This window comes from Schizosaccharomyces japonicus (assembly GCF_000149845.2).
Source record: "Schizosaccharomyces japonicus yFS275 unplaced genomic scaffold supercont5.1, whole genome shotgun sequence".
Classification (NCBI taxonomy): domain Eukaryota; kingdom Fungi; phylum Ascomycota; class Schizosaccharomycetes; order Schizosaccharomycetales; family Schizosaccharomycetaceae; genus Schizosaccharomyces; species Schizosaccharomyces japonicus.
This window is the reverse complement of record NW_011627860.1, coordinates 685109-707413: the sequence shown is the minus strand read 5'-3', so window position 1 is coordinate 707413 and position 22305 is coordinate 685109. Positions and strand designations below refer to the sequence as shown.

General features: G+C 43.9%; 10 protein-coding genes across 10 annotated transcripts; 6 read left to right on the top strand and 4 right to left on the bottom strand.

Moving 5' to 3' along the window:
• Positions 1–43: 43 nt before the first annotated feature.
• On the top strand, positions 44–2254 carry SJAG_02422 (GDP dissociation inhibitor Gdi1). The gene is made up of 4 exons (XM_002173592.2): positions 44–353; positions 473–1558; positions 1605–1671; positions 1717–2254. Exons 1-4 carry the CDS (start codon positions 232–234, stop codon positions 1762–1764), a joined length of 1323 nt encoding a protein of 440 aa, XP_002173628.1. The 5' UTR covers positions 44–231; the 3' UTR covers positions 1765–2254.
• On the bottom strand, positions 1988–4162 carry SJAG_02421 (TENA/THI family protein). Its single transcript, XM_002173591.2, has 2 exons — positions 3746–4162; positions 1988–3653 (listed from the first exon to the last, which is right to left on the bottom strand). Exons 1-2 carry the CDS (start codon positions 3975–3977, stop codon positions 2368–2370), a joined length of 1518 nt encoding a protein of 505 aa, XP_002173627.1. The 5' UTR covers positions 3978–4162; the 3' UTR covers positions 1988–2367.
• A 488-nt stretch (positions 4163–4650) lies between these two features.
• Positions 4651–6839, bottom strand: SJAG_02420 (TENA/THI family protein). Its single transcript, XM_002173590.2, has one exon. It carries the CDS (start codon positions 6496–6498, stop codon positions 4825–4827), a length of 1674 nt encoding a protein of 557 aa, XP_002173626.2. The 5' UTR covers positions 6499–6839; the 3' UTR covers positions 4651–4824.
• Positions 6840–7171: 332 nt separating this feature from the next.
• Positions 7172–9589, top strand: SJAG_02419 (ubiquitin carboxy terminal hydrolase Ubp3). Its single transcript, XM_002173589.2, has 2 exons — positions 7172–7352; positions 7404–9589. The coding sequence occupies exons 1-2, from the start codon at positions 7272–7274 to the stop codon at positions 8895–8897; spliced, it is 1575 nt and encodes a 524-aa protein (XP_002173625.1). The 5' UTR covers positions 7172–7271; the 3' UTR covers positions 8898–9589.
• A 175-nt stretch (positions 9590–9764) lies between these two features.
• On the top strand, positions 9765–10892 carry SJAG_02418 (HDEL receptor). Its single transcript, XM_002173588.2, has 3 exons — positions 9765–9833; positions 9874–9999; positions 10109–10892. The coding sequence occupies exons 1-3, from the start codon at positions 9812–9814 to the stop codon at positions 10597–10599; spliced, it is 639 nt and encodes a 212-aa protein (XP_002173624.1). The 5' UTR covers positions 9765–9811; the 3' UTR covers positions 10600–10892.
• Positions 10893–10998: 106 nt separating this feature from the next.
• On the top strand, positions 10999–13175 carry SJAG_02417 (RNA methyltransferase Nop2). Its single transcript, XM_002173587.2, has one exon. The coding sequence runs from the start codon at positions 11119–11121 to the stop codon at positions 12970–12972; it is 1854 nt and encodes a 617-aa protein (XP_002173623.1). The 5' UTR covers positions 10999–11118; the 3' UTR covers positions 12973–13175.
• On the bottom strand, positions 11911–16571 carry SJAG_02416 (FACT complex component Spt16). The gene has a single exon (XM_002173586.2). It carries the CDS (start codon positions 16349–16351, stop codon positions 13316–13318), a length of 3036 nt encoding a protein of 1011 aa, XP_002173622.1. The 5' UTR covers positions 16352–16571; the 3' UTR covers positions 11911–13315.
• Positions 16572–17483: 912 nt separating this feature from the next.
• SJAG_02415 (ubiquitin-protein ligase E3) lies at positions 17484–19597 on the top strand (the record flags this gene model as incomplete). The annotated part of the gene is made up of 2 exons (XM_002173585.2): positions 17484–18156; positions 18246–19597. 2 exons carry the CDS (start codon positions 17484–17486, stop codon positions 19595–19597), a joined length of 2025 nt encoding a protein of 674 aa, XP_002173621.2.
• A 308-nt stretch (positions 19598–19905) lies between these two features.
• On the bottom strand, positions 19906–21152 carry SJAG_02414 (autophagy associated protein Atg8). Its single transcript, XM_002173584.2, has 3 exons — positions 20922–21152; positions 20804–20859; positions 19906–20704 (listed from the first exon to the last, which is right to left on the bottom strand). The coding sequence occupies exons 1-3, from the start codon at positions 20953–20955 to the stop codon at positions 20420–20422; spliced, it is 375 nt and encodes a 124-aa protein (XP_002173620.1). The 5' UTR covers positions 20956–21152; the 3' UTR covers positions 19906–20419.
• Positions 20679–22205, top strand: SJAG_02413 (cyclophilin family peptidyl-prolyl cis-trans isomerase Cyp4). The gene is made up of 3 exons (XM_002173583.2): positions 20679–21514; positions 21561–21660; positions 21773–22205. The coding sequence occupies exons 1-3, from the start codon at positions 21350–21352 to the stop codon at positions 22126–22128; spliced, it is 621 nt and encodes a 206-aa protein (XP_002173619.2). The 5' UTR covers positions 20679–21349; the 3' UTR covers positions 22129–22205.
• The last annotated feature ends 100 nt before the right edge of the window (positions 22206–22305 follow it).

Below are 22305 nucleotides of genomic sequence, written 5' to 3'. Positions count from 1 at the left end.
ATTAAGCGAAAATCTGTTCATGCAAAAAATTCTTTGCCCCAGGGATAGCATTGCGCGGAACGATTCTTAGATACTTTGATCCCGAATCTCTCTTGTTCCGCGACTTTTTGTTGACGATTTTTTGAGAGTTTCGACTAGGCACATGTTCCAATCTCACTAACGGCACCATTGCGTCATGATCTGAGATGGACTTCCACCGACCTAAGCAGGCCTAAACTCCCCCAACACACAATGGATGAAGAATACGATGTTATTGTGCTCGGTACTGGCCTTACTGAGTGTATCCTCAGTGGTTTGCTGAGTATTGACGGGAAAAAAGTGCTTCACATTGATAGAAATGACTATTACGGAGCGTAAGTGATGGTTGGCACCATAATGTCTTTTTCGGCTTAAATGGGTGAATTAATGGAATGACCTGTTTTTTCTCAGGCGAATAAACGTTGAATGAATTCTTTCTGACGCTTTTTCATAGTGATTCCGCCAGTTTAAACCTGTCACAGCTATTTGCTATGTTCCGGGAGGGCGAAAAGCCTCCAGAGAGTTTGGGTCGGGACCGCGACTGGTGTGTAGATCTTGTCCCTAAATTCCTTATGGCCAACGGTGACTTGACCAACATTCTCGTCTACACAGACGTTACTCGCTACATTGAGTTCAAGCAAATTGCTGGCAGCTACGTTTACCGTGACGGCCGCATTGCTAAGGTGCCCAGCAATGAAATGGAGGCCTTAAAGAGTCCTTTGATGAGCTTGTTTGAGAAACGCCGTGCCAAGCGATTCTTGCAATGGGTTGCCAACTATCGCGATGATGATCCTAGCACACAGAAAGACATCAACCTTGACCGTGATTCGATGGAGACCGTGTACACGAAGTTCGGTTTGCAGTCCGGAACTCAAGACTTCATTGGTCATGCTATGGCTCTTCATCTTGACGATAGTTACATCAAGAAGCCCGCTCGCGAGACCCGGGATCGTATCATGTTGTATGCTTCTTCCATGGCCAAGTTTGGCAAGTCCCCGTATATCTATCCTTTGTACGGGTTGGGTGAGCTTCCCCAGGGCTTTGCACGTTTGAGTGCTATTTACGGTGGTACTTACATGCTCAACCAACCCATTGATGAAATTGTCTACGATGACAATGGTGTTGCCATTGGTGTTCGCAGCGGAGAACAGGTTGCCAAGGCCAAGCAAATTCTTGGCGACCCCTCTTATTTCCGTGAAAAGGTTCGCTGCATTGGACGTTTGGTTAGAGCTATTTGCATTTTGGATCATCCCATTCCAAACACCGATAACCTTGACTCCGTTCAAATTATCATTCCTCAGAAGCAAGTTAAGCGTAAGCATGATATCTACATTGCGGGTATCTCTTCCGTTCACAACATTTGCCCTAAGGGATACTACTTGGCAATTATTTCGACGATCGCCGAGACTGCCAATCCTCTTGCAGAGATTGCACCTGGCTTAAAGCTTTTGGGACCCGTTTTAGAGTCATTTTCTCGAGTTCAAGAATTGTATGAACCTATGGCTGATGGAACAAAGGATCAATGCTACATTTCCAAGAGGTATGGCTGAGAGTTTTAAGCTGGTTCGGGTTACTAACAACTGTAGTGTGGATGCCACCTCTCACTTTGAAACTTTGACATTGGACGTTCGTGATTTATACAAAAGAATGACGGTATGCTAACGGCTTTGTGTTTGATGATTACTAACATATGGTTAGGGACACGATCTTGTTTTGAAGCAACGCCCCAAGCAAGAAAACATGTGATGAATTATGTCTTTTTTAACGTGTTTGAGTCGGGGATGAAAGATCGCTTTCGTTTTTGTTTCATGATGCCACCGCATGGTTACATTAATAAGCTGAGAATTATGAGACTCTTGTAAGAGGTCGTTTGTATCTGCGATTTTCGCTTTATTCCGTGACTGGCAATAAATCGCCTTCCCGTCACCTCGTTTACGACATGTATACAAAACTGCTTGCAGTGATAGACTACAAATTCAATGTACAATGGTTGGAGGCTTATCGTACATCTATTAATTCGTATGAAAGAATGCTAGACAGTACTCAACCACAACGGGTTGGGAGTAATAGTGTCCATAGACTAAATGATTATTATATATACATACTTGTCTTGAGCATGGTTAACGAACGAATTGACACGCACTGATGCAGAGCTCCATACCATACTAGCTGAAAGGCGAATTGGTGCTTCTGTCCATTTTCTAACTAACCTCTATACGACATAACAAAACAAAACTATAATAACAAGCAAACATACAATCCTTTGTATGATGCAGATATAAATTCCAAGTAGTAGATTTAAAGAATGGCGGAAGAGAAACGGACTTTGCCGGGTGGAATAAGGGGCACCTACGGACTAAAAGGGTGTTTTAAACAATAATCAAGCATCGACCGTAAATGATCCAAGCTTTCAGACAAAACGCCAATGAGTTTCGATGATTGTTGAGGTAAAAGCCGCGAAACCTGCTCTTCTAAATGTTCAGTGATGGCTGCAGGATGAATGAAGTTGGGGTACTGTTGATAATGGTCTACCCAGTCCCTAAATTTGAAATCATCAGTCACTTTAATAGATTTGCAGACCTCTGAAACAGTAAGGATGGAAGGCAGAAGAGCGACTTCAACTCCCAACAATCCGTATTGCTGGCTAACGTCGATGAGAAATTCGGCGTAAGCCTGGCAGGGAGCACTTAGAGCGGTGTCCGTTACCTGTGATTTCGATAATTGGAAACGTTCACAGAGATCAAGATAGGAAGTGCTGTTGTCCTTGATCTCTTGAATGATTTTTGCGCTGTATTCAATGGCAGTTAAACTAGAAGAGGAAAACGCCAACTGGCCTGTCGAACGAGCATTGCTCATGAGCATCTGATATTTTTGGATGAGATACATCTGAAAGAGGTTCAACGGCAACTTGTCTTCCTTTAACTGGTTCACAAACGGATGGGTCATTACGACGTTCCAATGAGAAATTACAGAGGGATGATGCCGCAGGTAAGAGACGAACGAAATGTTCATGGATGATATATGGGACATGGCGAAAACATGATCTAGAGAGTTTGCACCATGGCCAAGTTGAAAACTCTTCTCCAATGCGGCCTGCACATAAGCAGCAGCATTAAGCGCAGCGTCATACAATGAAAGACCGTTTGCTCTGTTTGCAGCAATTGCCGAGGCCAACGTGCAACCCGTGCCGTGAGCGGATCTGGCGGCAAGCCACTTTTTTGGTATAATCTTTGAAGTTTTTGCATCGCCATAGACGTACACAAACCAAACTGCGGAATCTTTGTTTGAGGTACACTTCAAATCATCGTCGAACCACAAGTTATTACACTTAATCAGGACACTTTTGCATCCTGCGGCAACTAATTTTTTGGCAATGAGCTCGACATCTGAAGCATTGTGAACGCCTATTGTTTCACCTGTCAATTGCTTCAGTAAGATGAGCGCCTCTGACAAATTTGGTGTAATAAGCTCAGTAAGAGGAATAAACTTTGTAACAAACACCTTAACATACTCCGGTTTCACCAAAAGCATTCCTTTTTTCGTAGATATTAAGGGGTCAGCAATAACATGTTTTATGTGGAAATTATTTATAACATCAATGAGTACATCAAGGATCTCTTTTGTGAACAACATTCCTAAGGGATTTGTTAGCTAATGGACATTACTTGTCTTGGTTGAAAAGAATCAAAAGTTACAGTATACTTCACATCCTGAATTGTGTACATACCAGTTTTCAAGACATTGCATTCGATATCCGTCAAGCAAGCTTCGATCTGCTTCTTGACCACTGCAGGAGGAACTGGAAAAACACCGTTTACTCCAACTGTGTTCTGAGAAGTGATTGCAGTTACTGCATTCATGCCGTATACGGAATGTGCAGAAAACACCTTCAAATCTGCCTGAATACCAGCGCCACCGCTGCAATCGGATCCAGCAACTGTTATGCACGCAGGAAGCATGTTGTTATGTGTGAAAAAAGACGACGGAAACAGAAAAAGCCAAAAAAAAGTAATACAATCAAATTGATGAATTTTTAAATAATATCTGCACAATTATGTAAACAATAACGTGCAAATGATATATAAACGCGCGTTTTCCCGCGGCTAAGTAGATTTTGTGTATTTCGTAGGAGGAGCGAGATGACTTGAAGAGGGATGAAGGAAGGGTGCATAACCCCCAGAAAATCCAATTTTAAGCTCGATTTGCATGTGTGGGGAGTTCAGGGGTGTTTTGAGTGGACGGAATAGACAAATGCGGGGTCGCTTACAGCAGCGAATCGGTAAAACATACGTGCGTGATTGATCGGAATTAAGCGAGTTAACCGACACGCGACGTACAACCCCCTCGTTGAAGTAGTTGATCCGTGGATTAGAAACAATAAACCTCGCTTAATCGAGTCTTAAGCGTGAGCATGTTCGGATAAAATTCTTCTGGCTGAGTATAGAATAAACTAGTTTAAAACGTGTTTGAAAACGTGCCAACTAAGATAACGTTAAGTATTTTAAAAGTGGTAAATTGGTAGAGTTAGTGGTGGGGTAACTAGTAGTAGCGATATATAGTAAGTAGTGAGAAGACCCTAGGTAATAAGAATAGAAACGAGCATATATAGATTAGTCGCTTTTTTGTTGATAGGGACAATTGAAGTATTAGAAAGATTTCCGCTCTTCAGACGGATGATGGTTAGCTGTTTTCGGTAACGGTAATAGTTTGGCAGCATTGGTGCTCTTAGATGAAAATGAAATTCATTTTAATGAAATTGGGTCATCAATAACTACAAAAAAAGCAAAAAAAAACATGCGCACACATTTAAGCGGGAAGGACGGCGGGAACATAATTGAAGTATTGCTCAGAGCCATCAGCCAAGCCGTTTTTCACAACGTATTCTTGGAAGGGAGACTCCCAGAACAAAATCTCGAATCGGCAACATTGAATGAAAATTTCAATAACCTCTTCTAAGCGCTTAGGAGACAACTCAACTGCAATTCTTTCGAGATCGGCTTTACCCTCAATGACGGCGTTGTGGTATTCCTCCCCGATATATGTTTGGATCCAACGCTCGTAAGGACCATTGGGCTTATGGAATGGCGCTGCAGCCAATCGAAGACCCACTTCACGGTAACCAAGTAGACAAGGTGCCATTGCAAATGTGAGTGCATAAGGATCTTGTTGCATGCCCACGTCAAGAATGTAACGTGAATAGGCCGTGCATGCTGGACTTTCATCTGTCACGTTCAGAGCCTCCAACGTGATACCATACTCAGAACACATTGAAACATGAAGGCTTTTTTCGTGCAAAATGTGGAGCACGCTTTCGGCACTGCGCCGAATGGAATTGAAGGTGTTTTGCTTAAACGCCTTAAGCGCATAGGCACGAGAGAAATGAATAAGGTATCTGTAGTCTTGCTTTAAGTATTCTTGGTAGGCCTTTAATGGAAGCGTGCCCTTAGCCAACATGTTTGTGAAAGGGTGGTTAATGTACTTTTTCCAGATGGGAGCTACTTGCGGATGCTGCAAGATATAATCCACAAAGCTTCCAGGAGAAAATGGGAGAACTCTGATGCGATTCGTGTGGTTAAGAATGGCTGTAGAGCAACGGTTGATGGCAGGGCTCAAGCGAATGGCTCCGTGCACAAACTTAATTGCAGACTTGCATGCAAAAGGCATCTCATAGCCCCAGGCGAGATACGAGGCGATGGTAGCGCCCAAAGTGCAGCCCGTACCATGAACCTCTCCCAATTCAAGATAATCGGACTGGAAGTGATAAAACTTTTGACCATCGTAAAGCACATCCATGACGTACAGACGGCCCTCGCTAGTTTTATTTCCATCTTTGTCGACAGTCATGTGTCCGCCCTTCAGGAGCACATACTTGGGGCCGAGTTCGTGAATGACTTTAGCGCACTCTTCCATCTCCTTGACGGAAGAAATACTTTTGAATGGTTGCTTACCATACTTGCTGAGAACAAGTGCCTCAGGAAGATTGGGAGTAACAATGGTAGAGATTGGCAACAACTCCTTCACAATGGTCCTTGCAACATCGTCCGAAACCAATGAGTCACCGGAAGTTGCAACCATAACGGGGTCGACAACCAGCTGGTCTATTTCATATTTTGGAAGTGTTTTGGCGACTGTCTTCACAATCTCACTTGTTGGAAGCATACCTGTCTTTGCGACTGTGCAGCGGACGTCTCTAAGACAGCAGTCAATTTGAGAAGCAACCATTTTCGGTGTCATGCATTCGACCATGTCCACACCGCCAGCGTTTTCGGCAACAACACTGGTCAAGGCACTCATTCCATACACGCAATTGGCCGTCATGACTTTCAAATCAGCCTGAACTCCTGCACCACCGCTACAGTCTGAGCCGGCCACAGTAAGACAAGCAGGCATTGCAGCACGTGCATGAACCTGTCCAAAAGGATCCATGAATGTCTGGATGCTACCTCTTTTTGGGTCCATAGTTTTCTTGTCAACGGTCATCGTGCAAGGAATTGATAAAGTGTCGCAAAGATGAAATTCCAAAAAATCGGTTCGTGATAGAACACCTAGGAAGAAGGGGAAATATCAGGAAAAGGCAGGATGAAAAAATAAAGAAAAACTCTCCTGTAATACTGAGCGTTTCAAAACCAAGATGCGTGATTAAAGGTTAAACGTCCGGTCCGTTTCCGTTCTGATAAAATCCCTCAATACAATAAAAATTCGCGTAATGACAATTGCCAATTCGCTTCAAGGAATAATGAAGAAACTGAACACAAACGTCCGGTATTTGTGCGAATTCGTCAAACTACAACCGTTAACTTCATGTCCGGTGACTCTTTACCGAGTACATTCGGTAGTAAACTGCCGACAAAAAATCGCAAAACTAGCAGGATGATCTATCCCGAGGAAAAGCCCGAACGATGGCAATGAGAAATTTGTTCATATGGGAAAGGGGTAGAAACGAAAACTGAGGCTTATGAGTCCATTGCAATGACTCCTGAATTAACATTTGGATGTCTAGACAACTTTCGTTTTTATAGCTACACACTCAGGTGGGAAACAGCCGCCGCTAGTTTTCGCGTGGCTAAAGCTAATTCTACTTTAACTAATCATGTGCAGAAAGGCGAAATGGAGACGACTCTGCCCCACTCAAGCTTAAAAGCGCGTGCTCCATTAGCCTTAACCTTAATGCAGATCACTACGGCCGGATCTGCCGAGCACCACGTACCATCTACCAATACCAACCGTTTCCAAAAAATAAAAACGCATTTTACATGCGAACAACACACTCTGAATCGGACCAGGCGGCATTAGAACAGCCCTTGTTGGGGAAGGAATTTATAGTTAACTCTCTGGTACGAATTTTTTTTTTTTGTAGATTGGATACCTTACTAACGTTCTTCCAGTTGCCATGGTATTCCTGTCCTGAAGAGCATTTTCCGCAGCGTAGACGCGTCCGAAGACGTGAGAGGGAAAAATGTGTGTCCACTGCAGGAAAGACTGCAGATGTGTCCGTGGAGCAGGAAAAATCAGGTGAAAATGTGAATGAAAATATTTCGGATGCCTCTGAAGATGGAATACACGCGGACGTTACTACGTCTTCTGAGACGCAACCTGCAAAGTCCAAGTCTTGGTCTGCCGTAGCGAAAGCTCATGCTCCTTCTCCCAGCAGTACACATTCGTCTCCTCGCTTGCACCGTGCTGCAGAAGTGCAGCTGCAGGTGCAACCCACGCAGACGGCACTCACAGACTTCATGAAGCAATTTGTTCCGTGCATTGTGAAGAAAACCAACATACAGCCCCGTGGTTTCGTAAACACCAGCAACATGTGCTTCATGAACTCAATCTTCCAGGCTCTTTTATACTGTGTGCCGTTTTACGTGCTTATGCGTAATCTTGGGAAAAAGCTTCCCCGATTGTTCAGAGACAAGGGCTCTCTTCTTGGTTCAGTGATTACGTTGACCCAGGAGTTTCGCGAGAATTGGCAGCCTGGAGAGGAGGAGGGTGATGCGTACATTCCCGAAGTAGTGTACCGGGTGATGAAAAACAATCCGCGGTTTGATCTTGTGCAGACCGGTGAGCAGGAAGACGCGGAGGAATTCCTTAATTTGTTTTTGGATGAAATGCATGAGGAGTTTGTTCGCACTGGTAATTTGGAGAAAGCCTCGTCTCCTAACGCTGACGCCGTCGACAAGGACAAGGAGGACAAGGAGGAAGAGGGGTGGTTGGAGGTTGGTAAGAAACAGAAACCTGTTATAACACGTTCTGCCACTGTTTCGCATTCTCCTATCACCGAAATATTTGGAGGACAACTTCGTTCTGTGCTCAAGGTTCCCAACGCTAGAGACTCCGTACTGCTTGAACCGTATCAACCGTTACCGCTCGATATACAGCCGGATCACATTCATTCTGTTTTGGACGCCATGGACCATCTAACAACGCCAGAGACGCTTAAGGGATGGCGCTCGCCAAAGGGACACACGGTCACTGCTACGAAGCAAGTCTTTATTGAAAAGCTACCTGCTGTACTCATCCTCCATCTGAAGCGATTTTTGTACGATGACCAGGCAGGCGGCACGCTCAAAAACACCAAATTGATATCCTATCCGCTTAGACTAGAGATTCCTACCCGAGTCATCAGCCCAGGAAAACGACCTCTGGGACCGGCCAGATACCAGCTTACTGCTGTCGTATACCATCATGGTTTATCGGCACAGGGCGGGCACTACACTGTCGATGTTCACCAACACGATGGTAGTTCCTGGATCCGTATTGACGATACAACAATCCGTACTATCTCAGAAAGTGATGTTGAGGTAACCGAGAACGAAGCAACTGTTAATAGCTCAGCATCTTCAGATCGGTGTGCTTACTTGCTGTTTTACACGCGCTGTGAATAAGCAATTTTATGCTGCTATTGGGTTGTTTCACAACACTCCCCCAACAACGTCCTCTTATATATCCCATCAGCGAGCTGTGTTCTTTTTGCGTGTCCCAAACCACTCATTTTGTGCCGTTTACATTTCGTTCCAGTTCGTTTTCTTGTTTCTCTTTCGTGCTCGTGCGCAAATACCCTTCACCCATAAGCGCCTGTGCACCTGAACAAAAAACCCTTTTCTTCTTTTTGCTTTTCCGATCATCTTTTACCGGTTAAAAGTTTCTGTTTTCTCTGTCTTGCATTCCTTCGTCGTGTCCTCCCGTCAGTGTTTAGTATCGAAGTTCTTTCGTTCACGAACACGCCCTTTACGCTCTCTGTTACTCACTGACAAGCGCTCGCCTTCACTACTACTCCTACACAGTCCGACCTCCTCTTTCGTCCTCTTCGCCGCATGCGTGTGCACGTTCGCAGTGTGCTTTTTAATTTGATTGCTACACAACAACAATCTAATTTATAGAAATGCTTTTGCGGCTAGTAAAGGGTATAGGGAAGCCAATTGAGTTATGAGCAGGATGTGAACTCCGTTGAAGAAATATAGCTAGGCGCCGGGTTTTATTATTTTTCTAAAAGTTGTATTTTTTGTTTTAATACGTAGATTCTTAAGCTCATAATATGTATTTCAAATGGTGAATTAGGAAGTGTGTGATTTCGCGGTGATTCTAGGATGTTGTCCGTTGCCTGCAGATTTTTATTGATTCTTTCCCTCGTTTGTCGTCTCTGCCGTTTATTTACGTGTGTTGTTTTTCATTTATACACAAACGCGTCAACAAACCTGATACGTCATGGGGCAGGCACGCCCACCACCATTCAAGCCTATGTATTTGGCGGTACCCAACTTGCTAACCTGTAAACTCCACATATCGCTCTTTTGGCACAATGTCATTTTTTAGCGCATTAGGTGAGTCCTACTGTTTAACTTAATTACTAACGAGACGCAGGCGATATGTCGCATGTCGCAGCGATTTTGCTGCTAATTCACAAAATCAAACGGACGAGATCCTGTGCAGGTATTTCCTTCAAGTCTCAATTGCTCTTCTTGATTGTTTACGTGAGTCGTTATTTGAGTAAGTATACTGTTCTGCAACCACGGTTCGTAATGGCGCATTTTTCGCCTACGACTCGTGTATCAATAGTTCATTTTGAAAGAAATTGTCAATTGCTGACACACTGAAGACATCCTTTGGCATTATGGATCCCTATACTTCTATGTGATGCGTCTTGTGTTTATAATAGCTGAGGCATACATCTGTTACCTCATGCTTGTTCCCCTTCGTCCAACAAACGACAAGCGTATTGACACATTTCGAATTGAGTACCTCGTGGGTGGTAGTGCAATTCTTGCTCTCATTACGACCACTAACTATCGTGTTGCTACAATCCTTTGGACATTTAGTATCTGGCTCGAGAGTGTTGCCATCCTGCCCCAACTGTTTATGCTGCAACGTTCTGGTGAGGCTGAAAACCTGACGGCCCACTACTTGTTGGCTATGTGTCTATATCGTGGTTTATATCTGCCTCATTGGGTTGTTCGAATTGTCCGTCGTCTTCCAGTGCGTTGGGTCACTATTGTTGCCGGACTCATTCAAACAGTTTTGTACGCTGACTTTGCAGTCGTCTACCGTCGGACGGTGCTTCAAGGAAAAAAGTTCCGTCTTCCTTCCTAAAAACCTATTTACGATTCAACGACTCTCTGAGACCTTTCTTCAAAAGTATTTTTATGAAACAACAATGTCTAGGCAATGGATCGGTTCGTGAATTCTTCTATCCATACGCATAAATGCTCGCCTGCCAACAGCACGAGCGGCATAAGCCGCTTGAGCAGCTCAAGAGTATTGCATCCTCATAGAATTCGGCTTACTGAGCATTCGTCCTACAGAATAAAGAGCAGGAGTGCGGTGTAGGAAGTTATAACGCAATACTAAGCAAGTTTAAGGAATACCATCAGTTTATTAAGGGACTCTAGAGATGCACTATACTTTTACCGAGATCCAAAGTTTTTGAAAGCACTGCATTAATGTTCGTTATTTTACCTTAAATAAAATAACGAAGGAAATAAACTCACTCCACCGCACTATGTCGGCACTCTCCAACATCGCGTTTGCTTTCTCCATCCTTCCACCATCAACCTCACGACCGAAACAAGTGTCGAATTCCGGTAGTTAGACCTTATAAACTGCGTGGAGATGGGTCGTCGTCAAAAGAACAAACAGGGAGTTCCCCCTTCGCTCGATGAGATTAAGAAAAAGGCTCCGAAACCGGTCCAGAAAAAACGGAAATTAGAGGCTGAAAAGCCGGTTGCGTCCCGTAAACGGAAACTCGAGAAAGAGAAAAAGGCTCTCTTCGCTGAAGAAGAAGCAGAGGACGAGCAACTGGTTGCGTCTGGCGCTGAAGAGGCCTCTAGCAACGATGATGAATTCACTGGATTTGGCAGTGAAGGCGAGGACAACGATTCTGAGGTTGAGGGTGCCGGTGAGACGGACGAATTCGACTTAGATGAAATGGAGGATGATTCAGATGAAGAAGATTCAATTTTCGATTCAGATGAAGAAGCTCAGGCCCGACCTATGTTCAGTGATGACTCCGGTGACGAGCAAGACTTAGAGCTCGCCAATATGGAGGCCCTTTCAAAGCAGATTGAGGAAGAGGAAGAGCAGGAAGCCGAAGAAGCTGAAGAGGAGCTTCACACGAACGTTGTTCCTGAGGCCCCTGTTGTCCTTCCACCTCCTGGTGAAGATACGGATGAAGCTGGCTTGTCTCAGGATTTGGGACAAGTACAATTACGTATGCAAGAGATTGTTCGTGTGCTGAATGATTTCAAGACGTTATGTGAACCTGGACGTAGCAGAACCGAGTATGTTGATCAGCTGCTTAAAGACATCTGTACCTATTACGGTTACTCGCGTTTCTTGGCTGAAAAACTTTTTGAGATGTTTCCTGTTTCTGAGGCCATCGAGTTTTTCGAGGCCAATGAAACTCCTCGTCCCATGACCATCCGTACCAACACCCTTAAAACAAACCGTCGTGAGCTGGCTCAGGCTCTTATCAATCGTGGTGTCAATTTGGAACCCATTGGTAAATGGACCAAGGTCGGTTTACAAGTGTTTGACTCTCAAGTGCCAATTGGTGCTACTCCCGAGTATTTGGCTGGCCATTACATCCTTCAAGCCGCATCCTCTTTCCTTCCCGTTATGGCCCTGGCTCCCCAACCTCACGAGCGTATCCTTGATATGTCCTCTGCTCCTGGTGGTAAGGTTACTTACATTGCTGCCCTTCAAAAGAACTCTGGTGTTATTTTTGCAAACGATTCCAACAAAGCCAGAATCAAGGCTCTGTCAGCCAACATTCACCGTCTTGGTGTGCGCAACACAATTGTTTGTAATTATGATGGTCGTAAGTTCCCTGAAGAGGTTTTGGGTGGCTTCGATCGTGTCATGCTTGATGCACCTTGTTCCGGTACCGGTGTTATTCACAAGGACCAGTCTGTGAAGGCAAACAAGACTGCGCATGACTTTGATATGCTTGGTCACCTTCAACGCCAACTTTTGCTCTCGGCAATTGACTCTGTTGATGCTGAAAGCAAAACTGGTGGCTACATCGTCTATTCTACTTGTAGTATTACTGTCGATGAAGATGAGGCCGTTATTCAATATGCCTTGAAAAAGCGACCCAACGTCAAGTTGGTGTCTACTGGGTTGGAGTTTGGTCGCGAAGGCTTCACTCGTTACCGCGAGAAACGCTTCCATCCTAGTTTGAAACTGACACGTCGTTACTATCCTCACGTTCACAATATCGACGGTTTCTATGTCGCCAAGCTGAAAAAGCTGTCCAACAAAATCCCCACTATTTCCAACACAGAGGAGGAAGTGGCAGAGGAGGACGAGCATGAGATTGCTGTCAGTGACAATCTTGGTGCTCATAGCGAAGAGCTCACATTCAACGATGAGGCCGACAAGGAGATCATTGAGGCCAGTCGCAAGAAGTGGCTGAAATCAAAGGGCTACAAGGTTTCTAACAAAAAATCAGAAGCGTCCGCCTAGGGTCGGAGTGCGTTCGGTTGATCTTTTTGGTTTTCTTAAGATTGATGCATTCTTGGGTTGTTTGTGAATATGTTTGGGGTTGCTTGTATTTCATCTGCACAGCAAGTGCCGGCGTCCCTCTTTAAGGTTAGGTTGGTTTATAATTTTGTTCTTGTATTCAATAAAAACAGTTACCCATACCCATCAATACGAATTGTTTGTACACATGGCATCCTCCAGCCGAATGCCATAGGGCAAGCTGATGGTTCATTTCATACTCTAAGGACTTATACAAGAGTGCTTAACATAGAAAAGCTAGATCATATATTAGAAATTCGTTAAATGCCAATGGCTTCTACCTTCATTAACGTCTTCTTTTCATGGGTCTTTCGTCGCCGCGATCGTGTTTGGCGTCCTCTTGACGGGCTTTCCGTTCAAGTTCATCCCAATCCTCACCGCTTTCTTCTTCATCCTCCATTTCGCTTTCGCTGTCTTCATCTTCGCCCTCGTAATCACTGTAATCTTCAGACTCTTCAGACTCGTCAAAGTCGCTGCCTGAAGCTTCATACTCGGATACTTCTTCTTCACTTTCGCCAGCTTCCTCATCATCACCAGTGCTTAAGAAGTCCCAACCACCTTCTTCAAAGAAGGCAACAGGATCATCATTCACTGTTTTCATGATAGTAGCCCAGTTCAAGTTCAATGGTCCTTCATAGAAGCAAATGTCACACGAGTCAAGCCATTCCTTCACGTTGTCCAACTGATCCATGGGGATAGTATTAATGTGAACAGGCGCACGATGAAAATCTTTGAAGACAAAAACCAGATCAAAGTTTTTCAGACCAAACTGAACACGCTCAAGATGCGCAATTTCTATTTCAGAAAGTGTTATTACAGTAAATGGCGTATCAGTAAGCTGTACAAGACAATCAGTTGTAGGCTGTAGAAGTACATTGGCACGGAACGGTACACCACTGAATGCGAGTTCGCGGAAAGGAATATCCAGTTCGATGCGATTATCACTTGCCTCGGCAATCTTCTCAGCAAATGCTCTGAACTCGCGGTCGAGTTGAGAACGGCGACGTCTTTCTTCTTGCTCTTGTTCAAGTTCATCCTCGTCGCCGTACATATATTTACGCTTTCTATTTCCCGTTTCGTCAAATTGCATGTCAGATACCTCTCGGTAAAACTGAAGGTCTTGTGTTTTTCTTTTACCGACCATAATGGGCGCCTTGAGGTGAACATGAATCAAAACAATGAGTTCGCCCTCACAAGGTTGGAAGAACAAATGCTTCATGTTTGAAAATAGCAAATCAATGTGGCTATCAGAACGCAGCGGGGATTGGTAACGAATACCGTTTTGATGAACTTCCAAGAAACCAGGCAAGCGCTTACCATCCAAAGCCGGGCGAACGAATACGTCGTTTAGATGGGCAGGACGTTTGCTCTTCATTTCAATGAGCTTATCTTGCTCAATAACATCGGCAAATTGTTTTCTCTCGGCCTCGCGTTTTGTAGCGGCCTTTTTCATGTCTTGGATTTCTTTGAAAATATGAGACAGTCTCGAGCCTTCAGCGCTTCTAAAGATGAAGCTCCGAATGAACTCAGCATTTTGGTCTTCGAATGGTTGTTCGTCCTTCTTACCGCCAACTTGACCAGGCGTGATGAAGTTCAGTCTAATGTAAACGTAATCGCCTTCATCGTTCTTGCTAACATTTTTCAATGTCGAGATGTGAAACGGAACTGGACGTCCAAAGATAGGAAGAATTATACTTTGAGCACGGGTATCAACCAATATTTGCAGGTTAGCAATAGCGTGAGGAAGTTGTGTGTCACGTTTGTAAGATTCATAACGTTTCACAATAGTTTTTTGTTCGTCTGTATTATGGGCAGAACCATCCGAGAATCTACGCAGACCTTCCGTCTGCTTTTTGGCTGCCAATTGTTTTTGATGTTCAATGCGTCTTTTCTCAGCTGAATCATCTACATCACGAGTTTTTCCCTTGTGACTTGATATAGTAGCTGTGGTACGAGTGGGTTTTCTGGTGGTTTGTTCTTTTTCTGCCGTCGTATCTTCACCAAAATAATACGAAATGTCCGCATGCGATTTTGGAGACTCGGTAAAAACCAAAGGTGCATCTTTTGTAATTTGAATTGTGTCAATTAATAACAACGAGTATACTTTTCCTTCAGCAGTCTTTGCCTTTGAGTTCTCCAAGTTTGCGAACCCGACACTTAGATTTACAGTCATCCCAGACTCCAATTTCCTGGGATTTTTGGCATTAATGAGGTAGGCAGATTCACGAAACTCAATGCCGATACCGGCACCAAGGTTTCGAACAAAATGAGATTCGAGTTCAGGGTATTTGGAACGGACATACTCAACAGCCTTGGCATAAATTTCCTTTATGACAGCACCGTGGGTACAAAGTTCAAGAACCTTGGTTTGTAATTGTACAAGGAAGTTGTAATACTTTAATTGATCTGCATTAGGATCAAACAAGTAAGTACGTCCAATGTTTGAGCAATAGGATTTGTAGCGCAAACCCAGCGAGCATAAGACAACGCCTCCATGTAGCAACTTATCATTCGAAATTGCTGATGGTTTCAAATCGTAAGAACCGCCAGATTGCACAATGGGAGTATAGCACCACTCCAACTGGTCCATATCCATGTTTCCCAAATGCAGAGCTTTTTGTTGGAAGAAAGATTCGTCGTCAATCTTTTGCTCGATTAAGTCGGAGAATCGTGAATTGCTTATTTTTTTCCCCTCATCGATGAATTTAGAGAGTTGATCGGCAAAATAACGAGTCATTACACCAGTACTTGCACGAGAAGCTGTCTTAACGATGGGCAATTCGACATCGTCCTTGACAGACATTGCGACGGCCACGGGTAGGGACACATCCACATATTCAAACTCAGCCTTGGCCTGTTCAAGGGCAGCCTTCCATTCGTTGACAAACTTTCCATCCAAAGAATCCTTAGGAAAATGTCCCACTTTTTTATTTGTCGCTGATACAGCCTCAATGACTTGCTGGAACAGTTTCAAATTCTCCTCTGGGTTCTTTGTCCGTTTTAAAAACTCGAGATTAATGGAGCTTCCGGAACTTCCTTGTGAAAGCTGCTCTAGCATAGTTATTTTCTTCGAGGAACTTAAAAATGTAACCTTTGTCTTTGTAAATAAGATTAAGGTCTGAGGAAACTCATAACCAAGAAGCCATGTGTGAAGAGCAGCAGATTTCTGATAAGGATTTTCAATGTTTTCTGTGCCAGTAACCACGAGGAGACTGTCAATGCCATGAAAGTACTCTTCAGAATGACTTGGGTCGTTCCAAAGGTCCAACAACCGTTGAATCCTCTTAAAAAAAAGAGGAACGTCGATTTCGTACTCGGACATTCGTTCAGTATCTATTGTATTATTGTTGTTGGCGATTTAAGAGGAATCTGAACGTCGGAACACGCAGTTTCACCAAATAACGTGTAACAAGGCAAATTTTTTATCAATTTTATAGCAAGAAGGCGTTTGGGCTTTTTCCTAACAAGAGAAAAGAATGGTTGGCTGTAGGATGGGCCTCAAATCCTGTCTGGTGGTGGATGGTCAAGTGGGTGTGTGTTAAGAAGAAAAAGCCAAAAAAGGTTAGTTGGAGACGAAGCTGATACTAATCATAAGAATAAAGAGAGGATGGTAAAGAAAGTTGCACGGTTGATTTTGTTAATTCAAAAGTTTGAGTTATCGACAGGAAGTTTCAATGTCCTAAAATAATTTGTACGGGTTTTCCTTTTGGATAGTGTGTAAGAATATGAAGAATATGCTTTATCTTGGTAAATGACAAAGCAACCTTTTTACCTTGGCTGCAAATGCGAGATTAAAACGCGTTTCTGCTTTAAATTCGTGTAAAAAAGGAAAGGACAAAATTGAACGAAATGAACACGAAAGAGTAACTCGATGTTGAATGTTAGAGCATATCATTTTTTAACAACACTTATAACCACTCACAAGACTCATTTGGAGTTTTCCTTCTCCGGTTCTCTTCAATTAAGATTCATTTTATCAGAACTACCCCGTCAACTTCCTTGCTTCCACCGATTATATTAGAACTAATTTAATAAAAAAGCAGTTATATTCTTTGATTCTACTTTGTTTCTTTCCCTTCTATTCTCTTACGCGTCTTTCAAAATAAGCTTTTCATCGTGTCGGCTAAGTTTCGCGTTTAATTATATTTCTCATTTAGCGCGTCGCATCGTCTCCACTTTTCGCAGTTTCACCACCATAAACAATTATTCCCAAGCTTAAATCTAACGTCCGACCCGTTTTTAATATTCATTCATGCTCTCCACCACGGATTTGACGTACCGTCTACCATACTCACTTTCTTCTCAAGAATATCAATTACGCGTACGATACGTACCGTAACCAGTTGTTTTTCATACGACTTGGTCAATATACCTTGACCGAGTTAATTTATTGAAGTGTTCAGTTCGAGCTAACACTTTGCATGATTTCCTCTGACGTTGATCGAAAAGACGGAATGAGCTCTCAGAAAACCTCCTCTGCCAGCAAGCTTAATGCTCATTCAGCTTCATTTGTTCCTTCTGTCTCTTCAGCGCCTCTGAATACTGCATCATCGCGTGCACAAACCCCGAACAAAACCGGCACACTCGCGAATGCACCTTCGAATCAGCCGAAACGTGGTCGTGGCCGATCGGCAAAGGGCAAGGCGGCCGCTCCCCGAAAGAATCAAGGTCTTGCTGGCAGCAACCAGTCTCAAAGGAACCGACGCCGAGCCAACAAACGAATTGAATCTGTCGCAGACTCAGTTGCCATGACTTTGGACGAGGGAGTGGGTGACGAATACGATGACCTTATAGACATGCTAGTTGCTAAAGGCGGCGGTCGTGTCAATAAACGTGGACAGATGAATCTGAACCACTTGTTGAATTTTAAGTTGCCTCCTCGGACAACATCATCAACTGCAGCTGCTCCACGTCGACCCAAGGGATATGCATCCTATGGCTATGGTTCTGGTCATCATCCAATGGACAAGGCAAGATTTGTAAATGCCAATTATCGATTTGTTGTATCGCCTTTGGGCGATTACACGATGCAGGTAAATAATCCTGAAATGCCAGTGCCTTGGGAGGATGTTTGGCAAGTGCTCTCGTCCGCTGACAGCCAAACGGCTTCATGTCCTTTCTGTTTGGGTGAGCAACCCGTAGCTGCGCGCATGGCCAGATGTGGTCACGTTTTTTGCTCCCGTGTTTAATTCGTTACGTTGAAACGCCAACGGCAGAAGAGGCTAAAGAAGCAACAAATAGTAAAATACGTCCTAAATGTGGCGCCCGTACGTGTCCTATTTGCTGGGATGTGCTTCGTATGCGTGATATGAAGCCGGTTCGTTGGGTCCACACTTCCAACTATCAACGACTCGAGGAGAAACAGAAGCTTCAACTCGTACTCTACATTCGCGTTCCCGGATCCGTGTTAGCGCTTCCTCGTACACTTGGTTTACATCAGGACATGCAAGACCCAACAATTCGCGATAACCTTCCTCGTGTAACATCCGAGAAAGCAAAGTTTGCTCGTATTCTGTTGGGCTCGCATGAGTATCTGGTCGAGCAATTCCTTGAGGAGATTCAAGAACTCACCAGGGTGCAGGACGAAGATCGCCAGTTGTACGGTGAGTCGGACGTTTCCTACGAAAAAGCCATCAACACGATTTCTGAGAACATTTCGCTTTACTCACAAGAAGCGTCGGACTCTATTGAACAGCTTGAAGTATCTTTGAAACGCTTAAATGTTTCCCAATTCGCCAATAACACGAAGTTGGATGCCTTGCCGCAGTCCTCCTCTAAACGGGACGGAGGAGCTTCGTCCTCTTCTATGGCTGTCGCTTCCGGGAATGTCTCTAATGACCCCTTTTTGTTCTATCAACCTTTTCCGCACTCTCACATATACCTTGCCCCGCTTGATGTACGCATATTGCGTTCTGTTTTTGGTAGCTACCAGGCGTTCCCCGATGAGATTCAGCCACTGGTGGAACATGTGTCTTCTGGTCATTCAGTCGATCGTGAACTGAAGCAGCGATGTAAGTATCTGAGCCATTTGCCTGATGGCTGTGAAGTTTCATTCATTGAGTGTGACTGGTCACAGGTTGTTCCTGCTGATGCGTTAGCTCCGTTCAAGGATGCCATTCACCGCCGTCGTCGTGCACACAAAGAGCAGGATAAGTGGGAGGAACGCCAGCGGAAACGTGCTATGGAGGCTACGGAAAACCAAATTTACTCTGAACTGAACCTGCAACGACCATTGAATGAACCTAGACCTCCTCGTGATGAACTGTTTGGTGTTGACGCTTTTCCCACTTTAGGTAGTGAGAAGTCGCAAGCTTCTACACCCAAAAATGAAAGCGCCAGTGCTTCTACCGCTTCGCTCCCCGTAAAAACTACGGTTTGGGGAACTCGTGTGGTTGATACATCAACCGGCAATTCTGACTCTGATGAGCCAGATGGTTGGGGTGTTGATTGGAAGCAACTCAATGCGTCTCTTCAGAAAGACTCTTCAACTGTTGACAATGGCAACAAGAAGAAGAAAAAGAAAAAGAAAAAATTGGTTCTTTTAAGTAGCGGTGGCCCTCACCGTTAATGTGTTCGACATTTATTGAATTGTACCATTCCTCTTTATTCTTATTTTTCTTTTCTATTTCCGAGGAATTTCTTCTTGCCTTCTTATGTCTTGTATCTTTTGGTACGTTTGGTTGCACTTCGCTGCACCGTAAACAGCTCAAATGCAAATTCATGTACCGTTCGCGGTCTATTTTTTTTTAAAAAAAATATAAAAGAGCATGCATGGTGACATTTCACTTTTGGTAGTACGAGTTTTGCTCTATTCACCGAAGCTAGAATCACTCACCACGCATCAGCCAGAATTACAAACTCGGAGCCTTTTCTGGCCTCTACAACGCAGTTTTCCCTAGCTGCTCATACTAATCATTTCCCATCCTCCTTACAAAACCTCTTCTTCTATAGAACCCATTTATGTCATCGTTCGTTTATGAAATTTCCTTTAGTCCATAATGACCGTATTGGAGAATTGCGTGTATATTGTATTAACATGATCGTAACAGAAGAAAACCCGGGCTTCACCACAAGGTGCCAAGGAGTGAATATCATTGCCCAGGTGCAAATTAAACAAGCTTCGTAAGATGTATGGCTGTATTGAAGGAGGAATATTGCAGTGTGTCAACGAAATCGTAGTTGAAACTAAAAACCTCGTACACATGATTTGATGGGTAAAAAGGAGAACGCAGGGTCGACCAAGAGGCTAGAGATGCGACGCCTCGCAACAATCGTTCTCACAACGCGAGTTTGGGGAAAGGGAAAACAAAGCTGAGAAGAACAGATATTACAGTAATGACTCGGTAGCATCGGAGAACAGAAAATAACAATTCGTAAAGAGAACATCAATTTAACAAGAACACATAGTCAGCTCTTTGCCAAAAGTATTCTCCCCCGAGTATGTAATGTACAGAAAGCCATCATCACTCTTGTGTTCATCGTAAATAGTAGACATTAAAGCGGCAGTTGGAGGAAGAACTTCGTCAACGAAAATAAAGATGGCCTTTTCGGGCGAAAGCTTAATTCGTTTTCTGATCACATAAACAAATTGACCGACCGTAAGATCCGCAGGCACAAGGTACTTCTTCTTATCAATAGTGGCGATGTCCGACTTGTCTACCTTCTCGCAGATGACCTTTTCGCAGATGGTTAGTTGGAAACGATCTAACGGAACACATGTTCCAGACAACGCCATGACTAGCGTCGGAGGAACTAAATATCGGAAACAACATACGGGAATTCTATCAGGATACTTTTCGCGAATTCTTTGAGCTTCAGTCTTTCTCTTCTCTACATCAAACAATGTTAGAAGCCGTCTTTTAGTAGAGGGCAAAGAAGCTTAAACAACTTACCAAACGAATAATCGTCCTTGAATTGCGAACGCATAATGCTCGGAGAGGTTACTGTTCGGGAAAAAGAAAACGAAAAATGCGTTCTAAAACCCTGAATTGACCTCGAATGGCAAATTAGGGACCAACTGGTTTGTGTACAAAATGTGTCGCGTAGGTAATGGCTAAGGGTAAATGCACCACCGGGGTGCCCGACGTGTCATGCTCCAGATCAAAGAAAGCATATATGTCATAAAAGTAGGAAAAGAATGTGCTAACTGGATTATTCAATCTATTACGGTACGAACGAACCCAATTTCTATGCAGATTTCAGCGTATTCGCGTTTTGTTTTGTTTTTTTCACTGTATCGAAAAATAAATACAGTTGCCATGCCAACCGGCTTTAGGTAAAGCGTACACTGCTGGGGAATGACGCTTCTTCCTTAACCAACATGAAGTGGTTTCGTTTGACTTTCCTTTTAACGCTTCTGGTTGCGTTTGCATCCGCTTACAAGGGACCTAAGATCACCGACAAGGTGTACTTTGACGTTGAACAAGATGGTAACTCCCTTGGTCGTATTGTCTTAGGTCTTTATGGAAAGACTGTCCCCAAGACCGTAAGTGACTCGTCCCAGGCTTACTCCTTGCTAACTCTGTATTCAGGCTGAAAACTTCCGTGCTCTTTCTACTGGTGAACAAGGCTTTGGCTATGAGAACACTATTTTCCATCGCGTTATCCCCAAGTTTATGATCCAAGGTGGAGGTAAGTCGAAGTGAACGTGAGCAAACATGCAATTTTACTTCTTGTTTGTTGAGGACGTTTTACCATCATTATTAAAACAACAAAGAAATGGGTCTCTAACTGTTTTTCTTAGACTTCACTAACTTTGACGGCACTGGTGGCAAGTCTATCTACGGTACTCGCTTCCCCGATGAGAACTTCAAGATCAAGCACAGTCGTAAGGGTCTTCTCAGCATGGCCAACGCCGGTCCCGACTCTAATGGTTCCCAATTTTTCATTACGACCACCCCCACTCCTTGGTTGGATGGTCGTCATGTTGTGTTCGGCGAGGTTCTCGAGGGTTACGATATTGTCGAGGCCATCTCCCGTGTTCAGCGTGATGCTCGTGACAAGCCTATCAAGGACGTCAAGATTGTCAAGTCTGGTGTTCTCGCTGAGGAGGAAGAAAAGAGTGACAAGGAGGCTCAAGAAGAGGGTTCCGAGTTGTAAAAAAGACCACTCAAGGCTTAGCTATATGACGTTGTAATAATGAACAAGTCAAATGACTGTTGTTTTACGAATAAAAACTGGTTTACTCATGGCCATTTCTACGTGCGGCGGACCCTGTATTTGTCATTGAAAGTGTTCAGATGCGTTTTCGAGTGGCGTTTGTTGTTCACGCGTGGC